The 12,824-nt window shown below is 44.7% G+C and overlaps 1 protein-coding gene across 3 annotated transcripts in view; it reads left to right on the forward strand.

The window, feature by feature from the left end:
• cfi (complement factor I) overlaps positions 1–12,824 on the forward strand; it is a 62,332-nt gene that overhangs the window by 13,459 nt on the left and 36,049 nt on the right. For all 3 annotated transcript variants that reach the window (XM_048527930.2, XM_048528020.2, XM_048528107.2), the window contains 3 exons: positions 1,169–1,216; positions 5,735–5,782; positions 10,521–10,794. In XM_048527930.2, coding sequence (XP_048383887.2) covers positions 1,169–1,216; positions 5,735–5,782; positions 10,521–10,794 — 370 coding nt within the window. The remainder of the gene's footprint in view (positions 1–1,168; positions 1,217–5,734; positions 5,783–10,520; positions 10,795–12,824) is intronic.

Raw genomic sequence — 12,824 nt, forward strand, 5'->3', positions numbered from 1 at the left:
AGCATTTAGACTTTGACATAGACGCGAGAAATAGGAAAATTAGAAAGAATAAGAAAAATAAGAAAAAATGAACAACAAGGAAAGAGATGAGAAAATAAGGAAAGGACCATAAAATAGAATTGTGGAAGCTGTTCTGGATGAAAAATACATTCAATTTAAACTACCAGCTATTTCCACCTGCCCTTGAGTTTGTGCTGGTGAGCCTTCTGGTTGAACTGTGACAGTTTGTGAAGTGAAGATATACTCTGATGTTCATAGGGGGATGCTTCAGGATTTTGTCTGAATTGGGCTCTCCCAAGTAATGATTCCATGAGGAAAGTCCAGAGTATAGCGATGCCAATATTTGTGACTAGCTGCTGAGTTCCTCCATGCATGTCTGTTGAATATCTGTGTGTACTATTAAAGAATCAGTTTGTACTTGGATAGGATCTCAGAGGTGAAATTAGCCAGTGAATAACTTAGTACAGTGGAAAAGACAAAGCTAATATAATACATAATTGATAGCCGAGAGTGTCCAGCACCAAACAGCAAATGCAAGAGAAGTATCCATGTGAACGGACTCGAGCCTAAATTAATTAACCTGTGAATAGCAGAATACACTTCAAAACATAAGGAAATAGTTCAAGATAAATAGTAAACCTGAGGAAGATGTGGGGGAGCATTATCAAAGGTGGAATTCCTAAATCTCCAGCTTTCCTTCTCCAGGGCTGAGTGAATGGCTTATTGTTTTTTTCAAAATTACCAAAGACGGTAAATCATGAAAGTTTGACAACCCTCTGATTGACAGACAAGTAACAACAGAGCAAAGTCTTGGGATGAAAAGAATTTGAGGGAGAAGAAGAGATTCTGTATATGGAATGTTAGTTTAAAGGAGGCTAGATAATTTTTGAAGGGAAAACTGTAAATGAAGAGTAAGAACATGGAAATGGTTTACACATACACGGCTCCAGTTGAAAACCCACCATTGGCACAGTTCCAATGGGCCAAAATACTTCTCTCAGTGCTGTGAATCTGCTGATTCTAAGGTAGCATTATTGTCAATTTGACCAATCTTTCAGCCACTCAGCTTCCTTCTCTGATTCAACATCAATTTCCGCTCCCCTAGTTGCGAAGGATCCTGAGATAATTCCTGATCTCCCCCATTACTAACTGTAGCTAATTTTTTCAGGGCCTCACGCCAAGAGAAAGCAATCAAACTGTGAATAACAACCACACTGTAAGTATTGCGATGCTTTTTAATCTGTTACTTATGATAGACTGCTATCAGTTTTAATTAGAGTAAAATAAATGACAAGTAAACTAATATAGTTCGCAATGACTTGTTTTAACAGATTACTAATAATTGTCAGAACCTCTCCCACTTTTCTTCTTTTGCTTCCTCTAAGTTCTGAATGTGCCAAATTTGTTGGTCTCTACAGCTACGGTTTATTGAAGTCATTACAGTGATTCTTTAATAGTGTGCTCATATATTCAAAATACATGCATTGAGGAACCCAGCTGCTGGACACAATCATTGGCACCTCTGTACTCTGGACTTTCCTCACTGAATCATTTCTGGGGGGAGTATTGAGAGACCAAATGAACCTGATCGGAATCTTCAAATTAATGCAACAATACTTAATGTTCCATCAATAAATTCTGTGTCGCTTCTGGCCTCTTCACTCCTCAAGTGCTGCTTATGTGTGACAGGTTCTGCCAGACCTGTTTGCTAACAATGTTGTATTTTTAATGTTGGGACTGCACTGTGTGGTATTTTGGCTTACTGCCTCACTTTTCCAGTAACAATTTCTGCATTAGGTTTTTTTTTAACCATTTGCTGCTGCATGTTGAAATCTCCAGACTCCTTTCGAATGGGCCTGGGGTCACAGCAGTAGCTCGAGTATTAGCTTCTAAATATGCAGCCGAGCATGGTATCTAGGCTTTCCAATGTAGACAAACAGGAGGCTGGAAGAACACAGCAAGCCAGGCAGCATCTAGGGGAAAGGAGAAGTCAACATTTCAGGTATTACCCTTTTTCAGGACTGGGTGTGGGGGTAGGGGTCCTGCAGATAAAGTGGGGGGGGGGGGGGGTAGGGGGGAGTGTACTGAAGTGGTGGTACTAGGTGGACACTGGTAGTAGCTACGACCTGGTTGGTCGATGGGAGGGATGAATCCGGTTGGTGGCTGGAAGGGAGGGTCAATCAGTGAAATGGAAGAGAGGAGGTGGGGCTGGAAGGGGAGCTGGGGGATGGGTGGGAAGGTTGTTTGAAACTAGAGAACTCAATGTTGAGTCCTCCAGGCTGTAGGGTGCCCAGGCGCAAGATAGGATGTTGTTCCTCAAATTCCGAGTTGCTGTGACACTGGAGGAGGCCAAAGACAGGCAAATCAGAGAGGCAGCTGGGGGTGGGGTGAGGCATGATGCCTTGGCCTCCCTATTTCCATTTCTGGAGACAGTTTGCAGACTGAGATTTATGATAAACCCATAGACTCCTATACTCTATCCTGTTTTCCCAATTCTTCCGTCTTTGTTGCATCTGCTCTGATGAGAAGACATTCCATTCCCATGCGTTCCAGATATCCTCCATTTTCAAACAACACTATTTTCGCTCCTCTGTCATCCAGACAGCCCTCCACTGTGCCTCCTCCATTCACCGCTTCACAGCTCTCAACCACACACCCCTCAATCATAATAAAGACAGGCTCCACTTGTTCTCACTTTACAACTCACCAGGCTCCCCATCCCATGGGTCATCCTCAGACACTTCTGCCAACTCCCAGTTAGATCCCACCACCCAGAACATCTTCCACTCCCCACAGCTCTCTGCCTTCCGCAAGAACCATTCCCTTCACGCCACACTCCCCACCAACCACTCCAACCTGCATGGTATCTTCCCCTTTAACTGTAAAAGATGCAACACCTGCCCACACACAATCTCCCTCACCTCCACCCAGGGCCCTAAACAGACCCTCCAGTGAGACAAAGCTTCACCTGCATCTCCTCCAACCTAGTCTACTGCATCCGGTCTTCCCTACCTACATCGGTGAGACCAAACATAGACGAGGTGACTGTTTCACCGTTCATGTTTGCCTGGCGGGTAACAGCCAGCCTAACCTCCCAGTCACCGCCTATTTCTACACCCCCACCCATTCCCCCTTGGACATGTCCATCCTCGGCCACCTCTAGTGTTGCAGCAATTAAGAATGCAAATTTGAGGAACCACGCCTGATCTTCTGCCTGGGTCCCCTACAGCTGAGAAGATTCCCCACCTCCTCCTTTCAATTTCAAATGCTGAACCTCCCTTACAGCTCCCGAAAGAATTCATCCCTCTTATTGGCCAACCAGGTCGTACCTTCTACCAGTGTCCTTCTATCACCACCATTCCACCACCCCACTCTCTCCCACTTTATCTGCAGCAGCCCCACCCCCACATCTAGTCCTGAAGAAGGGTTATACCCAAACTGTTGACTTCTCCTTCCTCTAGATACTGCCCGCCTGATAGCTGTTGGCTAGATGTAAGGAGACAGAGGGTGATGATTGATGGGAAATGTTCATCCTGGAGTTCAGTTACCAGTTGTGTACCGCAAGGATTTGTTTTGGTGGCCACTGCTGTTTGTCATTTTTATACATGACCTGGATGAGAACGTAGAAGGATGGGTTAGTAAATTTGCATATGGCACTAAAGTTGGTGGAGTTGTGGATAGTGCAGAAGGATGTTGCAGGTTACAGAGGGGCATAGATAAGCTGCAGAGCTGGGCTGAGATGCAGCAAATGGAGTTTAATGCGGAAAAGTGTGAGGTGATTCACTTTGGAAGGAGTAACAGGAATACAAAGTACTGGGCTAAAGGTAAGATTCTTGGTAGTGTGGATGAGCAGAGAGAACTCGGTGTCCATTTGCATAGATCTCTGAAAGTTGCCACCCAGGTTGATAGGGTTGTTAAGAAGGCGAACTGTGTGTTAGGTTTTATTGATAGAGGACTGAGTTTCGGAGCCGTGAGGTCATGTTGCAGCTGTACAAAACTCTGGTGCGGCCACACTTGGAGTATTGTGTACAGTTCTGGTCGCTGCATTTTAGGAAGGATGTGGAAACATTGGAAAGGGTGCAGAGGAGATTTACCAGGATGTTGCCTGGTATGGAGGGAAGGTCTTATGAGAAAAGGCTGAGGGACTTGAGGCTGTTTTTGTTGGAGAGAAAAAGGTTGAGAGGCAACTGACAGAGACATACAAGATGATCAGAGAATTAGATAGGGTAGACAGTGAGAGCCTTTTTCCTCGGACGGTGATGGCTAGCACGAGGGGACATTGCTTTAAATTGAGGGGTGATAGATATAGGACAGAAGTCAGAGGTAGGTTCTTTACTCAGACAGTAGAAAGGGTATGGAATGCCCTGCCTGCAACAGCAGTAGACTCGCCAACTTTAAGGGCACTTAGATGGTCATTGGATAAACATATGAATAATAATGGAACAGTGTAGGTTAGATGGGCTTCAGATCGGTTTCACAGATTGGCGCAACATCAAGGACTGAAGGGCCTGTACTGCGCCGTAATGTTCCAAGTTCTATGTTGTGTTCTTCCAACCTCCCGTTTGTCTATCTTGGATTCCAGTATCTGCAGTTTTTTTAAATCTTTCTATAGCCTTTCCAGTGCTGTTATGAGTCTGAATCAACACGAGAGATGACCCAGTTAAGAATTAAGCTATTAGACTCATGCATAGACATGGGAATGAAGAAAAATAGACTAACAGGAAAGAGATGAGTAAACCAGGAAAAGACCATGAAATAGAATTGTAGAAGCTGTTCTGAAAAAAAAATACATTCAATGTAAATATTAGCCCATTTCCACCTGTTCCTGAGTTTGTGCTTGTACTGTGGCAGTTCTTGTCGTGAAGATATGTTGATATGTTGTGGTGAAGATATGTTGATAGGGAGGATGTTTCAGGATTCTGTCTGAGTGACCATGAGGAATGGTGATAATGTCCCACTTGGGACTTGGACACAATCTCGATGTGAAATTAGCCAAAAAGTAAGTAGTACAGTAGGAAAGACAAAGCTAATATTGTCCACAGTTGACAACCAAAAATGTCCAGAACCAAATCACAAAGTCAAGAAATGTATCCAAATGAATGTATTTCAGCATAAGGAGACACTTCGAAACAAAAAGGAAAAGAAATGTTGATTCTTGTTGTTCAAGATAAATAGTAAACCAGAGGAAGATGTGAGTAAGCATTGTTATCAAAGGTGAAACTCCTAAATCTTCACCATTCCTTCTTCCAGGACTCAGCCAATAACGTACTGTTGTATTTTTCAAAATTGCACGTGAGGATAATACATGAAAATAACAACAGAGTGAAGTCTCAGGATAAATAGAATTTAAGGGAGAAGAAGAGATTTTGTACATGGAATGTTGATTTAAAGGAAACTAGATCATTTTTGAGGGGAAATCTGTAAATGGGCAAAAAAAATTTCCAGGAAATGTTTTTCATGTACATAGCTCCAATGAAAACCGACCATTGGCACTGTTCCAACAAGCTAAATGACCTCTCAGTGCTGTAAATCCGCTGAATCCAAGGTAGGATTATTGTCAATTTGACCAATCTTTCAGTCACCCAGCTTCCTTCTCTGTTTAGACATCTATTTCCACTCCCCTAGTGTGGAGGGTCTTGGGATAATTCCTGATGTTAAATATTTTACGTACTGATAAGTTATTGGGACAATGTCCCCAAATGACCCCACCAGTAACTGCGGCCAATTTTTTCAGTTTCTACAGCCAAAAGAAAGCAATGAAACAGTGAATAGCAGCCATACAGTAAGTATTGCGATGTTTTTTAATCTGATGCTTGTAAAAGACAGCTGTCAATTTTAATTAGAGTAAATGAAATTACGAATGAACTGATATGGTTAACAGTGACTTGTCTTTGTAGTTTAGAAATAATTATCAGAGTGTCTACCACTTTTCTTCTCTTGTTTCTTCTAAGTTCAGAATAGGCCAAATTTGTTGGTACCTACAGGCACAGTGTGTTGAAATCATAGTACTGATTCTTTAATAGTGCATTCAGATATTCAGCAGACATGCACTGAGGAACCCAGCAGCCCGGCACAGACATTGACATCTCTGTACGCTGGACTTTCCTCACAGAATCATTTCTAGGGGGAGCACTAAGAGCACAAGTGAACCTCATTAGAATTCCCAAATTAATGCAAATGTACTTAAGTTTGGTCTAACAATAAATTCTGTGATACTTCTGGCCTCTTCACACCTCAAGTGCTGCTTATGTGTGACTGGTTCTTCCAGCCCTATGTTTGCTAACGAGTTTTTTTTTACTTTTAGGACAGAACTGTGTGGTGGTTTGGCTTATTGCCTGGTCTTTCTGGTTTCTACATCATTATTATTTTTGCATTCATTTTCTTGTACTGTTTGCTGCTGAGTTTTGAAATCTCCTGACTCCTTTTGAACAGGACTGGTTGTCACAGCGCTAACTTGGTTTTTAGCAGTAATTACACAGCCAAGCACAGTATATAGGCTTTCCAATGCCAATATTACAGGCCTGAAGAGAGAGGACCCAGTCATGAACTGAGCATTTAGACTTTAGCAGAGACACGGGAATAACAAAAAATAGAATACGAGGAAAGAAATGAGAAAATACTGAAAAGACCATAAAATTGAATTGTAGTCGTAGTTCTGACAGAAAGATACATTCAATTTATATATGTACAAATAATGAGAGCATATATTTTCAAAAACTACTTCATTTCTACACATTGTAGCATTTATTTGTGCTTGAGTTCTGGTGAAACATCATCATGTTGTTTGTCCTCAAGTAAACAGAATTATAGCTATTTAAATGCTGCACAGTGTTGCTGAATATGGTAATATTTAGTCATCCATCGTTCCAAACGAGCAACCCTTGCATTTTCCAAAACCCAAGAATTAATTTAGACATCATAGTCTTTGTAATAAAAAAATGACATGCACTGAGGAACACAGCAGCTAGGCACAAGTCTGAACAAGCCCAGAAACACTGGCTGATGTAGCCATGCTGCCACAAAGGTCATTATACAACTCACTTTCAGCATCCTCAAGGAACCTACCCACTCTCTGGATGATTCAGCTGAGCATAGATCATAAAAGCCCTACAGTGTGAAAGCAGGCCTTTCAGCCCAACAATTCCATACCAACCCTCAAAGCATCCTACCCAGACCCGTCCCCCCATAGCCCACCTTAGCTACACATTCCCTGAACACTGCAGGCAATTTAGCATGGCCAATCCATCTAACCTGCACATCTCTGGACTGTAGGAGGAAACCGGAGCATCCGGAAAAAACCCATGCAGACATGGGGAGAATATGCAAACCCTACACAGACAGTCACCTGAGGGTGGAATCACACCTGGATCCCTGGCGCTAACCACTGACCCACCGTGCCGCAGGTAGCAGTGATTTGGGCTGCATAACTTTGCCACTGTGAGGGTCCAACCCTTGCCATCATTCACTTGTCCATTTACTCCCCCATTCACTAACACACACTCATTTATTAAATGGCTGGATCATTAATTAATTAGCAGAATCTAGCAGCTACTGTTGCAAAAAGGGTCATGTCTTCTCCTTTCCTCAACTCTACATTCCTTGCTGGAGTTAGCCAGGGAACATTTTGCTGCTCTTTCTCTGACAAAAGGGATTGGCAGATCCCAGAAGAAACCGGGAGTTGTGTTGTGTTGAGGGAAGTCTTTGTGAGCTGCTGCAAGGTGCACAAGCATTGCCACTAATGTGAAAATTTGGGTCAGTTTTGTTTTGAATGGGTCTAAAGATAATGCTTAGCATAAAGTAGAACATTTAGCCCAGGAGAACTGCACAACGGTTTTTAGAAGTGCTCATTTTCAACTTTGTTCGAATACAAATATAGGAGATAGCTTTATGAATTCAAGCTACAAGTAGAAATCTCTGATTGTAGAATATCTCATTAGCAGACAACTAATGGGCATTCTCTGCAATTTTTCAATAATTAAAGCCATTAATCGGGAAATCATGGGTAGGGCAAATTTCCAACCAGGGCTACTACATGGCAAAAATGATTGTAACATTTACCCAGAGATAATGGGAACTGCAGATGCTGGAGAATCCGAGATAACAAAGTGTGGAGCTGAATGAACACAGCAGGCCAAGCAGCATCTCAGGAGCACAAAAGCTGACATTTCGGGACTAGACCCTTCATCAGAGAGGGGGATGGGGTGAGGGTTCTGGAATAAATAGGGGGAGAGGGGGAGGCGGACCAAAGATGGATAGAGGAGAAGATAGGTGGAGAGGAGAGTATGGGTGGGGAGGTAGGGAGGGGATAGGTCAGTCCTGGGAGGACGGACAGGTCAAGGGGGCGGGATGAGTTTGGTAGGTAGGAAATGGAGGTGCTGCTTGAGGTAGGAGGAGGGGATAGGTGAGAGGAAGAACAGGTTAGGCAGGCGGGGATGAGCTGGGCTGGTTATGGGATGCAGTGAGGGAGGGGAGATTTTGAAGCTTGTGAAATCCACATTGATACCATTGGGCTGTAGGGTTCCCAAGCAGAATATGAGTTGCTGTTCCTGCAACCTACGGGTGGCATCATTGTGGCACTGCAGGAGGCCAAGGATGGACATGTCGTCTAAGGAATGGGAGGGGGAGTTGAAATTGTTCGCAACTGGGAGGTGCAGTTGTTTATTGCGAACTGAGTGTAGGTGTTCTGCAAAGCGGCCCCCAAGCCTCCACTTGGTTTCCCCAATGTAGAGGAAGCCACATCGGGTACAGCGGATGCAGTATACCACATTGGCAGATATGCAGGTGAACATCAGCTTGATTTGGAAAGTCATCTTGGGGCCTGGGATGGGGGTAAGGGAGGAGGTGTGGGGGCAGGCGTAGCACTTCCTGCGGTTGCAGGGGAAATTGCCGGATGTGATGGGGTTGGAGGGGAGTGAGGAGCAGACAAGGGAGTCGTGGAGAGAGTGGTCTCTCCAGAAGGCAGACATGGGTGGGGTTGGAAAAATGAGTTTAGTGGTGGGGTTGGATTGTAGATGGCGGAAGTGTCGGAGGATGATCCGTTGTATCCAGAGGTTGGTGGGATGGTATGTGAGGATGAGGGGGATTCTCTATTGGCGGTTATTGCAGGCGCGGGGTATGAGGGATGAGTTGCGGGAAATACAGGAGACACAGTCGAGGGCGTTCTCAACCACTTGGGGGGGGATGTTGCGGTCCTTGAAGAATGAGGACATCTGGGATGTACGGGAGTGGAATGCCTCATCCTGGGAGCAGATGCAGTGGAGGCGAAGGAATTGGGAATAGGGGTTGGAATTTTTGTGGGAAGGTGGGTGGGATGAGGTGTATTCCAGGTATCTCTGTAACATTTACCCGATAGTCTTAACATTGCCACCACCATATTGATATTATCTTAAGTGTTAATAGATGTCAGTATGGTGAAAATCTAGCTGAAATCTCTGTTTGGTGTTAATATGCTTTGAGAAATTGAACAAATGCATTGATTGTCCACCCTTCATGTTAAAACCTTGGCCAGGAAACTATCAGGGCAAATTATTATTTAAGTGGGAAGCAAATTCAAAGTGCATCACTGCAGATGAACTGAAAACAAAACATATTGGAGATCACAAGGAGAAAAAGCAAACCAACATTTCGAGTCTAGAGGACTATCCATCAGAGCTGATGTGAAGTGTGGAGAGGCCAGCACTGATGCAATAGTTGGGGGAGGGGGCTGCTGGGGGAGAAAGGATGTTGATAGTTCTGGTCAAATGATCAGAATGTGAGAATGGCTGAACAGTGGTGTGTCTAACTGCCAGACTGGAAAGAACAGACACAATAACAGAAGTTGCAGGAAAAGCTCAGTAGGTCTGGGCAGCATCTGTGAAGAAAAAATCAGAGTTAATGTTTCGGTCCGGTGACCCTTCCTTAGAACTCAGTTAACCCCAAATATTAACTCTGATTCCTCTTCATGAATCTGTGGGATTTGTTGCCCCAGACAATGGGGTACACTAGAATACTGAATGAACTTTAAGGTGGACATAGATTTTGAAGTAGTAATGTGTTAAGGAGTAATGGGAAGTGAGCAGAAAAGTTGATGTGAGGCTGAAATGAGACCCTGCCATGATTGTATTAAATTATGGAGCAGGCTACAGGGGCTGAATTGCCTGCTCCTGCTTCTAGTTCTCACATAATTTAAAAAACACTTCTAAAAGCATTAATTTACAGAGATACAATGATGACAAACATGGAAGTCATAACCCAAAACCCACAAATTCAGTGTGTTCCTGTTTGAAGGATCACAACAGAATCCTTACTTTTCACTCTGAGACTTTCTCTATAAACTTTCCATTAAAAAAATCTATGCTTTGTAACAACAGAACAAAAGAAAAGCAGTGCTACCATATCAGTTAATAGACAGAGATGGACGAAGGTAATAAATACAGCACAGTCAGTAGCCATGGATTTGTAACCAGTACCTCCAGCAGGCAAATGGAAACAGTTAGTAACAAAGAAACTGCTTTGAAATGAAATTTATGCCTCTGTCACAGATTTCAAATCCTTCGAATGTACATCTTCAAAGACTGGCTGCAGGCTGTCGGGACAAAAACTTCACCTATACGTCGTGCCAGAAAATCTTCTGCCAGCCCTGGGAAAAATGCATTCATGGAAACTGTGTCTGCAAGCTGCCTTATCAGTGTCCAAAGAATGGGGGAAACGTTTGCTCAGGCAATGCAAAGAAGTATAGGACATACTGCCAGCTGAAAAGCATTGAATGTTTTCGAAATTCAGAAACGTTCTCACATTTCGGAGCCTGCTCGTTGGGTGAGAATGCAAAAACTGTTGTAATGTTTTCTACTCATCCATTTGAATAGGAAGATCTTTGGGCAGATATAAACTCTCCTCAGTGAGATAAAATGTGCGGAAAACAGTCTTTCTCTTCATATTTATTAGGCTTAATTTTAATTACTGGGGGATCCAGGAAGATACAGTTTAAAGTAAACGCTGCTTTGTGGAGGAGCCACTGGATTTCTCAACCCTTCCAATTGGAAAACCGCCCATCCACATTGTCCAAACACATGGCAATCTCTCTGAAAGTCTGCAAAACTGAATTAGGCCTGCAAGCTCTCCAGTATTGCTCTGTCCCACTGTACTATGGCTCCCTCTGCTGCACCAATACAGCAGATTCCATCCTCTCCATTAGTCGTTTGATGGATTGCTAAATGAGAATATTAATTTGCAGTGAAACTGGATTAGTGCTGAATCAATATCTGTTGCTAAAAGACTCTATTGTGAATGGCTGAAACAATAGCAGGAACTGCAGATGCTGGAGAATCTGACTTAACAAGGTGCAGAGCTGGATGAACACAGCAGGCCAAGCAGCATCCGAGGAGCAGGAGAGCTGACATTTCGGGCCTAGACCCTTCTTTGGAAATGGGGGAGGGGAAGGGGTTTCTGAAATAAATAGGGAGAGAGGGGGAGGCGGATAGAAGGTGGACAGAGGAGAGGGATAGGTGGAGAGGAGACAAACAGGTCAAAGAGATGAGATGGAGCCAGTAAAGGTGAGTGTAGGTGGAGAGTTAGGGTGGGGATAGGTCAGTCCAGGGAGGACGGGCAGGTCAAGAGGGCAGGATGAGGTTAGTGGGTAGGAGATGGGGGTGGGGCTTGAGGTGGGAGGAGGAGGTAGATGGGTGGAAGGACAGGTTAGGGAGGCGGGGATGAGCTGGGCTGGTTTTGAGATGCGGTAGGGGGTAGGGGAGATTTTGAACCTTGTGAAATCCACATTGATACCATGGGGCTGCAGGGTTCCCAAACAGAATATGAGTTGCTGTTCCTGCAACCTTTGGGCGGCATCGTTGTGGCACTGCAGGAGGCCCAGGATGGACATGTCGACTTAGGAATGGGAGGAGGAGTTGAAATGGTTTGTGACTGGGAGGTGCAATTATTTATTGTGAGCCGAGTGTAGGTATTCTGCAAAGCGGCCCCCAAGCCTCCCCTTGGTTTTCCTGATGTAGAGGGAGCCACAACGGGACAAGTGTAAAACTTCCTGTGGTTGTCCTTGCTCCCTCACTCCCCTCCACCCCACCACCCCCGGCACTTTCCCCTGCAACCACAGGAAGTGCTACACCTGCCCCTACACCTACCCCTTACCCCCATGCCAGGCCCCAAGAAAACTTTCCACATCAAGCAGATGTTCACCTGTACATTTGCTAGTGTGGTATAATGCATCCGCTGTTTGCGCTGTGGCCTCCTCTGCATCGGGGAAACTAAACAGAGGCTTGGGGACCGCTTTGGAGAACACCTCCGCTCGGTTCGCACTAAACAACTGCATCTCCCAGTCACAAACCATTTCAACTCCCCCTCCCATTCCTTAGACGACATGTCCATCATGGGCCTCCTGCAGTGCCACAATGATGCCACCCGAAGGTTGCAGGAACAGCAACTCATATTCTGCTTGGGAACCCTGCAGCCCAATAGTATCAATGTGGGCTTCACAAGCTTCAAAGTCTCCCCTCCTCCTACTGCACCTCAAAACCAGCCCAGCTCAACCCCACCTCCCCTAACCTGTCCTTCCACCCACCTATTCCCTCCTCCCACCTCAAGCCCCACCCCCATCTCCTACCTACTAACCTCATCCTGCCCCCTTGACCTGTCCATTCTCCCTGGACTGACCTATCCCCAGCCTAGCTCCCCACCTAAACTCATCTTTACTGGCTCCATCCCCATCTCACCTGTTTGTCTCTTCTCAACCTATCTTCTCCTCTATCTATCTTCAATCCACCTCCCCCTCTCTCCCTATTTATTTCAGAATCCCCTTCCCCTCCCTCATTTCCAAAGAAGGGTCTCGGCCTAAA

The sequence above is a fragment of the Stegostoma tigrinum genome, chromosome 1, assembly GCF_030684315.1.
Source record: "Stegostoma tigrinum isolate sSteTig4 chromosome 1, sSteTig4.hap1, whole genome shotgun sequence".
Taxonomy (NCBI): Eukaryota; Metazoa; Chordata; class Chondrichthyes; order Orectolobiformes; family Stegostomatidae; genus Stegostoma; species Stegostoma tigrinum.